This window comes from Scardinius erythrophthalmus (genome assembly GCF_964197995.2).
Source record: "Scardinius erythrophthalmus genome assembly, chromosome: 21".
Taxonomy (NCBI): Eukaryota; Metazoa; Chordata; class Actinopteri; order Cypriniformes; family Leuciscidae; genus Scardinius; species Scardinius erythrophthalmus.
The window spans coordinates 21,928,494-21,945,854 of NC_138241.1; the positions used below are offsets into that span (position 1 = coordinate 21,928,494).

At 38.8% G+C, this 17,361-nt stretch overlaps 2 protein-coding genes across 2 annotated transcripts in view; one reads left to right on the top strand and one right to left on the bottom strand.

Moving 5' to 3' along the window:
- Window positions 1-7,716, bottom strand: asrgl1 (asparaginase and isoaspartyl peptidase 1). Its single transcript, XM_081350928.1, has 7 exons — window positions 7,589-7,716; window positions 6,100-6,292; window positions 5,852-5,994; window positions 5,438-5,592; window positions 4,061-4,182; window positions 3,364-3,474; window positions 1-353 (listed from the first exon to the last, which is right to left on the bottom strand). The coding sequence occupies exons 2-7, from the start codon at window positions 6,284-6,286 to the stop codon at window positions 136-138; spliced, it is 936 nt and encodes a 311-aa protein (XP_081207054.1). The 5' UTR covers window positions 6,287-6,292; window positions 7,589-7,716; the 3' UTR covers window positions 1-135.
- Window positions 7,717-9,461: 1,745 nt separating this feature from the next.
- Window positions 9,462-17,361, top strand: part of rims1a (regulating synaptic membrane exocytosis 1a) — a gene marked incomplete at its 5' end in the record, with an annotated part of 74,652 nt that continues 66,752 nt past the window's right edge. Inside the window, 2 exon segments of the mRNA XM_081351651.1 lie at window positions 9,462-9,628; window positions 11,340-11,414. Coding sequence (XP_081207777.1) covers window positions 9,462-9,628; window positions 11,340-11,414 — 242 coding nt within the window.

The window sequence follows — 17,361 nt, forward strand, 5'->3', positions numbered from 1 at the left end:
CGTCACTCACAGTTGAAGAGTACCTATGATAAAAATTACAGACTTCTACATGCTTTGTAAGTGGGAAAACCTGCAAAATCAGCAGTGTATCAAATACTTGTTCTCCCCACTGTATGTGTGTGTGCACGCATGTGTTCATTTTGTGTGCTCTTGTACAGGCTCTACCAAGTCTTCACCATGGTACAGCCCAAAGTGGAGTTCACCCTGCTGGGCAGCAGCCCATGACATCTGTAAACTGCTGAAGCGAGCTGCCCAGGTCCCTTTGGGATCTACCACCACCACCCCGCCGAGACCCTCCACCCGCTCCTTCATATATGCAAGAGCCAGGTCACTCGCTTCCTCTGGGGTCTTCCCTAGAGAACATACAGTAGAAGAATATACACTTAACTATATTATCAAGCTAGTGCATTGTATTATCATTCCAGATCTCTCTGCCAGATGTAGGTGACCATAAAGTGCACAATAAGGAAGGTGAACATGAAAATGGTTAAAATGCTATGGAATGGATCTCAGGTGAGACCAAATAAATCTTATCAACACCCCGCTCATTTAAACACATATTTAAAAAAAGGCGAGTTCAGCAAAAACACTTGCCGTTGTGTTTCCACACACACAAGGCAAAAGCATGCACACTCAAATCACCTCAACAGAAAACAAAGGCTAACTCACACTACAAAAGATACTGGCTGGATAAAAAGGCCATGTTATATGAAATGTCTGTTCTGAGGATGTACAGACTGGTTAATCTTCACTTTACTGCTCAGACAGCTCTACACCTCTGACTTCCATGTGTCTACTCATTGCAAGTGGTGCTGGAGGAGGTTTTACGAAACACTCCATAAAAGACTGGCTCAAATTGTTTTTGCTCAGTCCCATGAAGTGAGCAATGTTTACCTAAACAGACTTGAGGTCAAGCATCTTAATGAGGCCCTCAATCTCAGTTAATGTGTAGCTGAAGTAATTCAAGCTGTTTATTCACTGGCTAAAATGCTGCTAGGAATCATTCTCAAAGCTATTCATGAACACATGCGAACAGTCGATTTGAGCTCATGTCAATATACCAGTTGCTTCTAAATCTGTATTACAATGCAGATTGACTTATGGTCCAAGATGTGACATTTATAGATGCCATGCCGTAAAAATACTAAAACTGCCGATTACAAGCGCACAGTATACAGGAAGAGAGATATCAGTTGGCCATATGGCTAGTTTAACTTTTCTTTATATATTACGATAATTGTGTCTAGTATAATGTACTATAGGACAGGCATTATAAACCCCGACAGGTTTATTTTGACCCCAAACTTATGCAAAGCACAGTATTATTAATCTGTAGTTACAGTTACTTTTGAAGTATTAAACTAGTTTTAAATTAACCTTTTTAATTACAATCTTACGTGTCTTTGTCTAATTTTAAGTCAAGTCAAGTCAAGTCAACTTTATTTATATAGCGCTTTTCACAATACAGATTGTATCAAAGCAGCTTCACAGTATTAAATAAAATAGTACATCAGTGTATGTTTCTGGTGTAAAACATCCACGTTTGGTAATGCAGATCAATAGCACTGTTGAATCGATTAATCAAATTAAGTATCCCCAACTGAGCAAGCCAAAGGCAACAGTGGCAAGGAACCGAAAAACTCCATTAGGTGACCTAATGGAGAAAAAAAACCTTGGGAGAACCCAGGCTCAGTCGGGGGCCAGTTCTCCTCTGGCGTTTATGAAGTAGAGACCGGATTTAACTGTAAGATTAAAATATTATATGAATGCCTGGCTGAAGAGATGCGTCTTTAATCTAGTTTTAAACTGGGAGAGCGAATCTGAGCAACGAACAGTATCAGGAAGGCTATTCCAGAGTTTTGGTGCTAAATGTGAAAATGCTCTCCCTCCTTTGGTGGATCTGGATATCCTAGGTATGACCAGAAGCCTCGAATTTAGTGATCTTAAAGAGCGCGATGGATTATAGGGCGATAGAAGATCCGTTAAATAAACTGGAGCTAAGCCGTTTAGGGCTTTATAAGTCAGTAGCAATACCTTGTAATTAATACGGAACTTTATAGGTAACCAATGTAGTGATGATAAAATTGGTGTTATATGGTCAAACTTTCTTGATCTAGTAAGAACTCTAGCGGCGGCATTTTGGACTAACTGTAGCTTGTTTATTGAGGATGCAGGACAACCAGCTAATAAAGCATTACAGTAATCTAGTCTCGAGGTCATGAATGCATGAACTAGCTTTTCTGCATCAGAAACAGATAGCATGTTACGTAATTTAGCAATATTTCTAAGGTGAAAAAAGGCTGTTTTTGTAACATATGAAATATGATTTTCAAAAGACAAGTTACAATCTAATATAACACCCAGGTCTTTTACTGTAGAGGATAAAGTAACAGGACACCCTACTATGTTAAAGTTGTATTGAAGGAGGTTTTGTGGGCGGTTTTTTGAACCGATAAGTATTACCTCTGTCTTATCTGGATTTAATAAAAGAAAATTGTGCGTCATCCAATCTTTTATATCTTTAACACACTCTGTCAATTTGGATAATTTAGCGTTTTCATCCGGCCGTGATGAAATATATAGTTGAGTGTCATCAGCATAACTTTAAGTTTAAGTTCTCTGCAATCCAGCTCTAGCTGTCTTTCACAAGTTCCTAGTAATTCCAAATAAAACTGTGGACTCCTATGCTTCGTGCTTACCATACTGTATATTAAAATGAAGTCCTTCAAGATTATTTTAAAATACATTTCGTAGTCATTTGTTTAGATACTCAGCTTTTATAACTTGTGTTAATATGAAAAAAAGCAATAAAATGGGAGACATGAAATGTATTTCACTATTGCCATAGACAATGATGAAATACACTACCGTTTAAAAGTTGAGGTACGATTTTTGTATATTTCTGAAGGAAATCTCTTTTGAACTGGTGGAGCGCATTTATTTGGTAAAAAAATACAGTAAAAACAGCAATATTTTGAAACAATATTACAATTCAAACTAACCATTTTCTATTTTCTTTTACATTTTTATCAATGTTGAAAACATATAAGTGCCTTTACCGTCACTTTCGATCAATTTAATGTGTCCTTGCAGAAAAAAAAAATAGTTTTAAATAGTATACTGGTCCCAAACTTTTGAACGGTAGTGTATACAGTTTAGCAGTCATTATAAAAAATACATGGCCACCTGATACAACTGACCAAACAGAATCAAGTATTACAGATAGTGAAAAGTTTAATGTTCATAGTTAAAATAAATATTTGTGTAAAAACTATGGTAATTCTGTTTGTGAAAAATGAGAAAAAGATCCCAAAGCTTTGTTGGTTTATGCTAAATAGGTTGTGCTGATCTTGTAACACATGCCTTGCTCCATGTGAAAGAGAACCAGTCTGGACAGAGTGACCTTCATAATGGCTTCCCCATGGCCTGTGGGTGAGACAGCCCCAATCTTGTTATCTGCATAGCCACCACATCCTGAGAATCAGAGATAAAAACAAAGATCCTGAGGGAGATCTTTCCAACACACACACACTCATCAAACCTGTTGCTCCAGATAACCATCCACCTATTTAAGACAAACCCTGATAATAATCACTGCATAACAGAGAATAAAGCATCTGTCTTTTTTCAATTTTGTTTATTTACTTATTAAGCAGACAATAGCAGCTCTTTTATCTATCATTAACTAGTGTGTGTGTGATTCCCACAGGTTAAAGTGTGTCCTGAGCGAATGTATGTGGATGGTGCTGTGCTGAGCTAGGGATTAAATCTGTGGTTTGAATATTAACTCAGCAGGCAACAAGCTCTCATGAGCAGCTGAAATGTACCCACACTACAGCATGTCCACAGGTCAAAGTTCAATCCCTGTCACACCAGCTGCTTAGGGTTAGTCAAATTAAATGTTTCATTTTTCAACTATTTAAAAATGTTCTTCTATTTCAGCTCAATATAAAGAAACAGCAATAAGTAAGCAATTGTAGGCTGATTCCTCCCAACTTTGTAAACACAAATCAAATCAACGCCCCTTACATACACTACAAAACAGCAGGTTTGGATTTACCAACACACGGCGTGTCTCCCACACGACCCTCCATTTTATTAATCATTCCACCAGTGGATGTAGCACAAGCAATGTTTCCGTCTATGTCCACAGCTACTGCACCTACTGTTCCCATCTTGCCCCTGAAACACACGCACAAAAAAATGGCTTTAAAAACACAAACAAACAAAATGGCCAACTTACTGGTAGCAAAGGAATGAATTAGATAAAGTCGATAAACAATTATGTAATTTCTAATTTATTTCTGTCATGACAACTTTAGGAGTGTTTAGCATGTGACAAAGTTAATGTTTTATCTTGGTAGAATAGATCTCCTACTCTGCTGCTGCAGAGCAAATATACGGGACTTGCTACTGACAATACATACACGACACACTGATGTGAGCAAGAAAGACATGCTGCTGCTGTACAATATAGAAAATGCGAATTCCCCATAGCAGATCTATACAGGTGGAGCTGGGGAAGGTGGAGGGTTTCTGAAAGTGTACTGCAAACTGCTTAAGCAAATGCTGACCAAGTATTTGAAAGTTGAGCAGCAAGCTCATGGCTACTGATACAGCAGGAACCAATCAGCTGTGTCCTATAGAAAATTACTGCAAACAGATTGAAGAGAACTCAATGCTGAACTTCCACACTGTGATGGATCGTTTCTGAGTGTGCATACACCTGAAGCGCGCACACAGACAGCAGACTCTCAGACAGCACCCGAGTACCAAACTGAGTTCCGTGTATATTTACATTATACAGTAAGAGTTTTCACAAGCACTATAAAGTACTTTTTATTTAATTTGCATGTTTGTGCTATTGTATTGTGCTATTGCTTACTGATTTGAACTGTAGTGCAGCGAGACTGGTATCATTATATAATTTATAAAATGTTTGTATTAACTTGCAACCAATTTAAAATGTAGGCTACTTTTGACTTAATATATAGTAACATAGTGGAGCCAATTTACAAAATTCTCTTGCAACACATTCTCACTGAGCACTAAGCTCCCTTGAGAATCGCCTTCTAGAGTTTCATGACAAAACTTTGTATATAATGTACATTTGAAATTAATGCACAAAATACTATGCAAAACCACTGACTTTCCTTTAACATTTTTCTTTTTCAATGGACACATATGTACTGCATGTATGTGTGTTTGTGCTTGTGTTGACTGTTGACATAATATGGATATTACAAGCAAGCAAGAAAGTCACAGGTTTGAAGCAACATGAAGGTAAATGATGAAAGAATTTTCATTTTAGGGTGAACAATCCCTTTAACTATTGTTGCGACTTTTTTTCTTAGTATAAGTTCTAGACATTAGACATCTTATGCCAAAAACATAATGTCAGCACTTTGTACCAGTTTTCATTACATAAAAGCTTTACATTTGGCATTCCACAGGGTTGGCATCTGGCTTCAGGTTCTTCTTCCAGCGCATCTTGGCATAGTCTGTGATCAATGACTCCTCAGGCACTTCCGGTACACCCATGCTTCTGGCAAACTTAGAGGCCCCTTCAGCTGTCAGACACAAGTGGTTGGTCTCCAGAGAGAAGACAGACATCATTCAAATTATTAATTTGACTATTTGTAATGTAAAGTGTTCTTAAATCATCTAATGGTTGTATTCAATGTATACAAAAAGCAGTTGATAGCATATAGCCTAGTATTCCTTAATTATTGTGTACTGTGTATCACGTTTTTAATCTTCGAAACTGTAGATTACTCAAAACTAAATCTCCCATGGTGATCATGTACAGTATTTTGGGAATACAGGTATATGATGAATTTTACAAGAATACCTTCTCCATGACAAGCCTGGCCAGTTTCACAGGGTTAGCCACTCTTCTGACTGCTGACACAGCCCCGCTAGCTAGTGACTTGCCATCCATCACAATTGCATCCATCTCTACCTCCCCCTTCACGTTTAGCACTGAACCGCAACCTATGACATACAGGCATTACCCAAGTTTTCAACTTATTCTGGATGTAGTATTAGGTATTAGACATGAAATATATCAAATGAATTAAACATGAATATTATGAGTACCTGCATTGAATCTTGGGTTGTTCTCCATGAAGGTCACTGCTTCAACCACAGCATCCATGGCACTTCCACCCCTCTGGAGGATGGCATACCCAATCCTGGCTGCCTCTTTCACACCGATAGTAGAGAGTTCAACTCTTTCTTTAGGAATATGACCAGCACCTCCATGCACCACCACTACAGGCAGCATATCGGTCTACAAATACATAAATAGCAAATATTCTTGGCATAGCACAATCCTTAACGTCACCATGAAATCAAAATTTACTATTCTTATTTTTTTTATGGAATATTGCAGTATTTATTAATAATGATTTATCTGTGCACATCATTATTGTTTTTAAATTCATATCCCTTAGTAATCTTTAATCAAAGTAACTTCCCATTCTTGCAATGACATCTCTTTTCTTATTACGGGTTTACTGGACCGTTTCACTCAGATATACCTCATTCAATTCTGCTGACTTTGTTTAGAACTACTTTCGGCACATGATTCAAGAATTACATTTAAAAATTCTTTATAGCGTATATTTGGTTATAACTTGTAAAGGTGTTTTTAGATATTTTGAATTTTTTTTTTTTGGGGCGGATATTATGATTTTATATGGTAAATTTAAATTTACATAAGTAAAAAAAGTAACTTTAAACCATGTTTTAAGGTCATTATGTTTGAATTTCAAATTTTTGAGTGTTTTGATAAAAAATCTGGTTATACAATTATTGCAGCTGAAGAGTTAAAGTTAATTAAAAAAATAAAAAATTAATGCAGTCTGTTTTATTCAATTATTATATTTTAAATGTATTTTTATTTGATTAATTTCATTTTTTTGTAAATCTTATGTTTGCTATATTTATTTGGATTGTATCTATTTGTATATTTTATTTATTAAATAAAAAATACTTTAAGTGAAAAAAAAAAAAGTATGCTACTCTATATTAACTTGTGTGTTTAGCTGTTGTATAAAAGCAATACAACACTCGCAATCGTTCTGTTGGTTTGAATATTTTTTTTTTCAGTATGATCGTTTGACCCATAGACTGGGTTTGACCTAACGTAAAACCAGCTTCAAAACACACATAATATTTAGCTTTTCTTTACGTAGCACATGGCTAAACTGTATGACTATTAAACCAAGATGTCATACACATTTACATACATACAGTAATAAGTAAGTACAAATCAGTGTTTTTTAAAATCCTTTAACTATCACCATAAATCTGTCCACAAGTAGGCTACTGCATTTCAGCATGTTCAATCCAAATACTGAACGGCTATAATGTAAATTAATTTACAATGCCTCTTCAAATTGCGTTACTAATTTAGTTTACAAGTTGTTATCACCCAAACTGACATCCCATCGTCAAATAAAGTGCAAGGAGAGTGTAATTGTTTTTTAAACTGTCAACAGATCAACAAATCCAAATGGAGCGTTTTTGTCATTCTGTGACACGTGTGCGTGCCCACATGCATAACATTAAAAATGATATTTACCAAGGGTTCCTCGCATTAACGACAGGAACATAAAAATCGGAGATCCCAGGAGTGTATTGAAAGTGACGGAAGCTGCAGATTGTATCACGAGGAAATATGAGCCTAAACACACCATGCTTGCTACAGAGAAAACACCAAAATAAAAGTCCTCTCATGAATGCCATCACCTCAGGGGTGCAAAATTCGGTTCCTGAGGGGCCACACGCCACAGTCCTGCAGAGTTTAGTTCTGCTTTAACACACATCCCTGTAGTTTTAAGGGAACTACAAATAAGCCTAAAGGACTTGATTAGCTGGATCAGGTGCATTTAGAGTTGAAGCTAAACTCTGCATGGCTGTGGCCTTCAAGTAACTAAGGAAGTCATTCCATGTGAACACAGTCAGATTAAATGCATCTTTAGCTTTAATACAGACAATATGAAAGGTCTGTTTTTAAAATGTATAAGCTAGGTCCTAGGCTATACATATTTTTACTCGCACAGCAACTTTGGAGACTTTGTCGATTTTTTAACAGTAGACTACCCAGATATTAATGGGCAGCATCTGATTAAACAAATTATTTATTTATAAGTTGTTTAAAATATGCTCACATCTCTAGTGTCAAAGCTGGACACCGCACTGTAAAAATATGTTGTATTCATTTTTAAAACTTAAGTATTCATGAAGTTTAGTCAACTTGAATTTTTAAATTCTATTAACTGGAAACCTGGATATTCAAGTTCAACCCAGAGAAGTTATTCTAAATTTAAGTTGTGATAGCTGATTGCAACAATCGTATTTGCACGATCTTTTTTTAATAGGCCTACAACAACATTTAACAATACAGTTGCTCAGGTTATGAACTGTGGTTTTATTATGGTACAAATAGAATGCGTTCCCTTTAATATGACTGAAATGTCCTACATGCATTGGAGGACAGTGTTGTATGAAAATTATTTGATATTTTTTTATTTGTTATATTCCATATAAAAACTAAATCACAGTCACAAATTACCCTCACATTTTGTCACATAATGTATTGTCATTTTACATTACGTGACTGTTACGCAAATGTGTTATGAAACACTCCCTGAAATAATGCCGGAACTAAACCCATTGCCATCCCATACTATAGGGTGTGAACTGTGAACTAAAAAGGTTTTAAAGAATATAAATTAATGATAATTTTTTGCTTAAGTGTCCCAGTTGTCCCAATTTACTATTTGTTTCTAAGAGAAGACACTCCTCTGTTGCGTCCTGAATTTACACGACTTGTAGCCTACTTGCAACGCGGTGTTCTTGATCTCATGGTGAATCTCAAAGCGTCTGCTGCTGGTGGATGATGCGCGTCATCAGCGCGCTGTGATTGGAGAGCGAAAATAGGATGCTGTGCGCGCGTGCAGTGAGCCCCCATTCTCAAATGAGATGCGCGCGGCCGTCTGGAGGAGGCGTGCGCGCGCTTGAGGGGCTGCGGTCCCATTGACTATTCCGTCTCCCTGACAGCGGCAGCATCAGCAGCAGCGCGAGCTCGGTAAACAGAGCGAGCGCCGCGCGGACTCCGCCTTTGCTCCCATCATCCCACCCGAGAGCCCGAGCTCCGAGGCGGCTTCATCAACAAGCGCAAGACCCCCCTCGTCGACTCGTACTTATCCCGCGGATCAGATATGGACTACCCTTAACTGGACCTGGAGGGGAGAGGCAGGCGGGCGGGCGGGGGGTGGGGGGGAGAGAAACAGAAGAAAAAGCCGTATAGGAAGAGAAGCACAACCGTGGGTGCCTGCCGCAACGATGAACGGTTCGCCACGCTCGCGACAACCGCAGATAAGCCATCGGACTATGGCCTGAATAGCGGTTTACATAGCTGGGATTGTGCACCGATCATACAGGGGTAAAATATGTCCGCCTCGGTGGGGCCCCGCGGTGGCCCTCGCCCACCCACAACGCAGAGCTCCATGCCCGATCTACCGGACCTCAGTCACCTCACCGAGGAGGAGAGGAAAATTATCATGGCTGTGATGCTTCGGCAGAAGGAAGAAGAGGAGAAGGATGAGGCCATGCTCAAGTAAGACATCACGCTTTATAGGGAGCCTGTAGTATTCGTGCTGCTTCTGGAGACCAAAAGGCAAACAGCTTGTGATGGTTTCTGTAGGTGCATCTGTTTGCCATAGCCTACTAATAAAGCCATCCGGCTGTACGCCTGCACCTGAGCTCCAGTGTGTGTGTGTGTGTGAGTGTTAAGAGTGGGTGGGTGAGTCTGGCCATGTCCACTTTTTTCCAACCTTATGGACACTTGTCATGGATGAGCACTGCTATGTGTGTATTATACACATCACTATGAAACAAGCCTGTTAGATGTCTGATAAATTGCAATGAACAGCCAGGTGAATGGTCGCAGGTGTAGCTGTTAAAAAGAGAGAGGGGTGTGTCGACATGCAAGAACTAAATGTCTACAAATCGCTACACCCTGTTGTTTTACACCTCACTGTGTGATGGATTAATTTCAGGCAGCACACATGTCATGCCACATTATTAGTATATTTATTTGACTCATACATTTTTAATAATAGTTTAGTGAACGTTTTTTCTGCACTATTCACCAGTGTCAGGATTCCTGCCTGGTCACGACAATATTTCCGTGCCTCGTCATCATGACTGTCAGGATCCTTAACCCATTCATTGAAATCTTCACTGATTGTAGTGTGAGCACCACTTACAGCTTGGGTAAGGGCAGTAGTCATAGCTTTGCGTTTTATTAGATCCTCTTAATAATACTATCCTCTTAATAACTATTGTATAGCATCTTTCATACAAAGAATTCAGCTCAAAGTGTGAAAAAATAACTTATTACAATAGGGACCATATACTTCATGTGAAAACTAGAAAAAATACCTTCTGAAGAGATCTGATTTATGACAGGCACTTGTCAGGAATTTATATGTAGTATGGATTATAAAGATTTGTTCTGAATTGTGGTTCACCAGTGTTGTTTTGTTGAGTGTAAAGATGTTTCTTGGCTTCCTGTCCACCTGCCATTTAAAGGCCATCATTGCTCATATTACATTAGTTGTTGGCCACCTTGAGATTTGAAATCAGATTTATGCATCTTAAATTGGTTTACTGAGCAGCTACGATCAATAACTTAACCACTCCTATATTTCTCATAGGAAATTATTATGCAATTATTTAATTTCTCAGCCCTTGTGTATCTTTGTCACTAAATCGTCAAGATAAATGCATTGTTTTCAAATGGTTAGTACAGGTCCAATCAATGATATACAGTTTCAGTCACACAATATTTCTTATAGAGATGAGAAAAAGACCAACATAATAAACATAATATGATAAACGACCTCTCATTTTCATTTACTGTGTTTGTTATGAGACAGTTTGAATGGTGAGCAGTTCCTCAATCTCAAAGAAACTTCTGTCCTGAAGCAGAAGCTAGAGGTCGACCTCACAACGCTTTTGAGGCATTCAGTGGTACAACAATACTTTGTGTGCTTGCTTAAAGGGACAGTTCACCCAAAAATGTCATCATTTACCCATGGCATTACAAACCTGAATTACAATACTTTCTTCTGTGGAATATAATAGAAGATAAGTTTGGATTTTTTTAAAATTTTATTCCTCTTTTGTGTTCCGCTGACAGAATGTTCATTTTTGGGTGTTCATGTGTTTTGATGATGTATGTTTGGAGAGGATAAAAAAAAAAAAAAAACACAGCTAAGATTTCTGAGAGATTTACTGTCACTGTCTAAAATGTGTTTGTACAGAGAGGAGAAGCCCATACAAGCAAAAACAGTGAACCTGGTCGGGAACAAGAAACCACCTCAGCAGAACGACATCAGGTAAACATCTCAACAAAGTTTACCTGCAGTGAGTTAAGCAGTCAAATGTTATGCTAGTCATTTTATGTTCTGACTGATAGTGTATGACTGCGGTTTCTATAAATGTCAGACAATGAAGCCTTGAAAACTCTGCCACAAAATGTAGGACTTATACATGATAGTGAATGAAAGGTCAAGCTTTACCTCAAGGAGGTGTTCGATGCTGGTACTTTCTTGCAGCTGGTAGTGTTTGTAAAGAATGAAGTTGGAGAGCATTGTCTAAAAATGAGACTACAGTATTGTGCATGCTGTTGTGACATTGTTTAATACTTTAAATGACTGCTTTATATGTTTTCAATCTTTTCTTTTAACTTGCTCGTTGGGGTCACGCTGAAGTTTGCGAGAGTGGCACTGTGTTGTAAATCAAAGCCTTTCTCACAGTCGCATTATTTTTCCCTGTAAAAACAAGAAAATAAATCCTGGCACCTGTGGTGGTGCTTTAGAGTGCTGACAGAGTAATATTTATGCTATGTTAAATTATTTATGCACACCAGTATTGCCCTGGTTCTCTCAGCCGAAGAATAAGAGAACTGCGGTGTGGTTCATATCAACAGAAAGAGTATTTCTCTCACAATCACTCTCTGTGGTCTCTGGAGGGGTCAGAGGATCATAAAAGGGGCAAGCTGGCCAAAGCACATCTGTTTCTGTGTGGACTTCCCGGATGTGGTCACTTGTGGTGTCATCAGCCTGACCAATAACTCGCTTCAATAGAGCTCTGCAGTGATTATGTATTTTTGTAGGCCGACCCGGAAGTTAGCATCACCATTGGCCACATGACTTCATCGTCACCACCATTAAGCACAGATCTTATTTCAGGCATTTAATAATGATAATAACAAAACATTGACTTCAAGACAATGGAACCAGTAAAATGCTAAATAGTTCGTCCCACGTTTTAACATACAAAAATAATCCCTGCAGCATTCTATTGAAATGCAGTTGTGCTGTTTATCATTATCATTGCACCCTACCAATAGGCAGAATGTATTCGATCAGTTATACCTACCAGAGACCTCTGGCCTAGAAATGTTGTAGTTGAGCAAGGGATTTAGAAGATGGGGTGTATTTGAGTCAGGTCTATTCTACTAAAGATCAAACAGAGAGTTGCTCTTATTGTAATCTTATTCTCTTGAGCCCCACTCCTCCTCTAGCCTTTGCTTCTGGCTTAGACACAAGAACTGACAAAAAGACTTTAAAAAGAGGAGGAATACATGAATAGATAAATAATTAAATGCACAGGCATATCACACAGTAGTGACTTTTAATAGCGCCCAAGTCCATACATTAGCACCCACTGGAGAACAAGCCTTCCGAATCCATTTGCTCTCACCCACCAGCAGACCTCAGAAGGATGAGCTTGAGCTCACGGGTTGGCATGTGCTAAAGTCATGCTCCTAATTCTCCCGCTCCCACTCAATTACTCTCTCACTTGTTTAGTCAGTGGCCCGACTGCATTACACAGCGTGTCTTTCGCAGACCTCTGCATACAGATGCTGGAGTGGTCGTGGGTTTGATTGCTGTGCGTTTTATGTGACCTACTCAAACTGAGCTGCTTAAACTGAGTGATGCAGCCTAACTCTGAACTGCATTGGCATAATGCTAGCTGGGTTAGCAAGCAAGCTAACTTTCAATACTGTAATAAAAACTTGAGCAGCCTAGTTCATTTTCTGTGATGTTGCAATTTCTGCTGATTTAAATATACCACCAAGGTAACGTTATCTACAGCTTACTAACATTGATGAGGTTTTATTGAAGAATATGTTTTTTCTCTGATATTTAATGTGTCATATATTTATATTGATACATTTGACATAGATAGAAAGATAGATACTGTAGATAGAAAGATTACAGTGCATCAGATAATGAGCGCTCTGAAACAAATGTTGTTTGAGTATTCTAATTAAATGTATGAATAGGCCCACATAAACATGTCAGCATATCCTGTTTAGAGTTGAATGCTGCTCTGAGAGGTGTGTGTGTGTTTGTGTGTGTGTAAATGCTGTGTGTCTTCACAACAAGGAGAGTGGGGAGTCCATCTGTTCCTCCAGTTGGTTAACTGTGCTAGGACACACACATTCACACAAACACACACACACACACACACACACACACACGCACACGCGCACACACACTCACGCTCATTTCCTCACCAACTCACAGAAATATGCAGTCAAGTTGACAGGGACCCTTCACCATGCACTGCGATATTACACCCATCCTTGCATCCTTGTGTCAGCGACTCAGGCTGTTTAGAGCACAAATGTTTTGGTGGATAATCAGTCAGCGAGGGAAGTTAGACCTTTTAACATATAGAAACACAGAAAAGTAAGGGAAATTACAGCTGGCATCTGTCTCCGTTTGTTGGGGAGTATGTTGCGAGCCAATTACACACACACATCGGGTGTAGAACTTTCCCATAGCAGGGTCAGAGGGCACTTTTCTGCGGTTTAGGTTATGTTACACCAACAAATACTCTCTTGACATAATGGATCTGCTCCTGGCATTGGGTGGGACGAACTGGAACTACTGTAACTGTTATATTGTTTAGCACATAATGTATGTATTCTGGAAATTATTTAATATTTCAGAAAGCAATAATTAGATTTTAAGGATGATGATTATTTGATCCTTAAATGACTGGAGAGATGCAGGCAGCGGTGAAGAGGGAAGCATCGTTTGCTGTCTGGACGATATTTCCAGATCAGCAATGTGTCATGATCATTACTGCCAACCCTCCTGTGAGAACTTGTCCCATGGAGATGCCAACATGTAGCATGTGTAGGCATGCTGGGACACTTTCTTTGCCCAACACCTCCACTCATCTCAATTTCATCTCATTGTTTTTTTTTTTTTTTTGCTAAAATTATCTATCTTCTATCCAATGTCTGTCCTCTAAATGAGAGCTTTTGAAATTGAGAATTGATGGCAATGTCTCTAGATAGCATTCTGTAATTGTTGGATCCAAATATATATATATATATAATTACAATTAAATCTAAGTACTGTAATTAACCTGTCTATAAATATATTTAATCCAGTACAAAGTATATTTGTGTGTGCTTTGTATTTATTTAGAACTTTGTGGTTGCCAGAACGTTACTATGCAGTCGCTAAAGTGTTCTGATTATCTGAAGTTTTAGCATGTTGATGGTTGCTAGGTGGTCGACAGATTGTTTTGGTTGGTTTCTAGGTTCATTCTTTCTTTACTGGGCCAATTTAAAAGAAACCACACCCAAGTATATTCTGACCTATAAATATTTTTGGATTTCCATTTATTTGGAAGTCCTTGAGAGTTTTCAACCATTTTATCTGCCACAAAATGTACATGCTATTGCTTAATATGATGTAACATCACATGTTTGATTGTTATGATATTGGCAGAGAGCTAACATCTCCATTACCTCAGAAGTTTCTGAAGAATGAGTCATGTATAAAGTGTAGATTTAATTTGCAAATAAAAACAGACACTAAGCTCCACAACTGTGGTGAACTGTCAGATTCAAGTCGTCTTTTTACTGCGTCTGCTTCTTCTGTCAGTCGTATGTTTTTTTTAATTAGCAGAGTCTTCAGTTAGTCAGTCAGTCAGACAGTCAGTCAGTGAAGTGTGGCACCAACACCTGGAGCTTCAGTTACACAGCACTCCCATGGAGGAATGTGCATTCCGGGCTGTTCTGTAGGCACTGTTCTCTCTGTTTTCCTCGGTAGAGTGTCACTTTCCTCAAGCATCATCAGTTTTACTCCTGAGCTGGCCAAAAAGCTGTGGCTCTGTGTTCCTTTTGCATCAATGATTTTTGTAATCGCCCAGAGAGTTTATGCATCCATGCATTTGTGTAAAAACAGCATAAGCAGTTAATGCATGGCCTGATTAGAAAGTAACATCATTGACGTGTTTAGCCGACTGCGTCCACAGCCATGTTTTTTTTTTTTTTTTGCAGAGGGTTGTGTATTTAAGAGGGTTTTAGAAGAGCCATAATGTCTTGGATGAAGAATTGGTTGTCTATTTATGGAAGTGTTTTGTGTTAAATGACATGGCTGCCGCGCGTGCGGATAGGCATATGGACGTTGTTCCTTCTTTTCTCTCTATTTGCTTGTTTTTACCAACCCACATGGGACTGCTCCATCTGAGAGTGGATTCTGTCAGAGATTTACAGTCAGCCTAAACTGCTTTGCTATTGAAGAGTGTCCATTCTACCTTTAACACATCAATTCTGATATTTAGACAGTAGTAGTGAGATGTTTCACTGTATCACTCTACATGTTTCAGAAAGCAGAATTGCTCTTTAGTTTACACGGATGCATACTCTTATATCCAGACTCAAATTGATTATTTTGTGATTTGTCTATCCTCTAAATGTATTGAACTTTTGAAAGTTGGTGAACAGAAAGCTGTTGGACATCAGCACTCAAATAGGTAACACATGTTCGAAACTGGGATAAGAAGGCAAAAATATGTATTAAATGTATTTTAAGTTGCTTTGTGAAATGTATAACAAATATGTAAATAAATGTAAATGTACATTAACATGCAAACATTTGGGGTTTGTGATTTTTTTTTAAAGATATAAATTTACTCAGCTAATACTTTTATTCAGCAATGATGCATTAGATAATAATAAGAAATGTTTCTTGAGCATATTATAATTATTTCTAAAGGATCATGTGACACATGGAGTAATGATGCTGAAATCTAAGCTTTGCGATCACAGGAATAAATTACATTTTAAAATATTAAAAGACAAAACCGTTATTTTAAAATGTAATAATATTTCACAATATTACTATTTTTACTGTATTTTTGATCAAATAAATCACATTTTGATCACATGATCCTTTAGAAATCATTCTAATATGCTGCTTTGGTGCTCAATAAACATTTCTTATTATTATCAATGTTAAACAGTCGTGCTGCTTTTTTGATGAATAGAAAGTTCAACATAATTTATTAGAAATAAATGTCTTTACTTCTTTCAAAAATATTAATAAACTTTTGAATGATATGGCTCATGTTACAACCAGTTGCAGAGATGGAGGAAGCAGGATCTATGTGCAGCAGCTTAATTAAACAAAAAACAAACTTAAACTTTAACAAACGGATACTCAGGGACAAGATCAAGAGCAAATTAACAAGACACACCTGAACTGATATAACAATCAATCGAACACCATCAAACAGGCAGGGGGTGGAGAAAGAGGAGACGCTGACAGTTCAGGGGGCCAGGGCGGATCCGACCGTTCAGGGGTGCTGGGGGAATCGGCCTTCGTGGCCTTGCCATCATAGCCAGGCTTGGCCACTACGGCCAGGGACCCATAGCCGCACTATGGGTTTAAGGTTTGGAGAAGACTCAGAAACAGGTTTAGGAACAGGCTCAGGCTCAAACTCAGGAACAGGCTTAGCCTTTTAGGAACAGGCTCAGACTAAGGAACAGTCTCAGGTGGAGTGGCGGCGGCCATCTTGTCCAAGGGCGCAGGCGGTGTAGCGGTGGCCATCTTGTCCGAGGGCTCAGGCGACGTGGTGGCGACCATCTTGTCCGAGGGCTCAGGCGGCGTAGCGGCGGCCATCTTGTCCGTAGACACAGGCGTAGCGACAGCCATCTTGTCCGAGGGCTCTGGAAGGGCAGCCATGATGGGACGAGGCTCTGGAAGGGCAGCCATCTTGACAGGAAGCTGAGGCTCGGCAGACATGACTTGAAGAAGCTCAGGCTCGGCAGGCATGTTCACTGGACATGGTGGTGAACTTGGTGGGCCAAGTTCCATGGCCACCAGAGCTTGGTGCATACTGCCCCCTCCCAAAAAATGTCTAAGGGAAACGTCCTCCTCAAACTCCCCGACAGTGAAGGAGGAACCAGTCAAATGAAGGGCGTAATCTAGGAAGTCACTGAACGACCCTTCAAGGAGCATCGTGTATTAG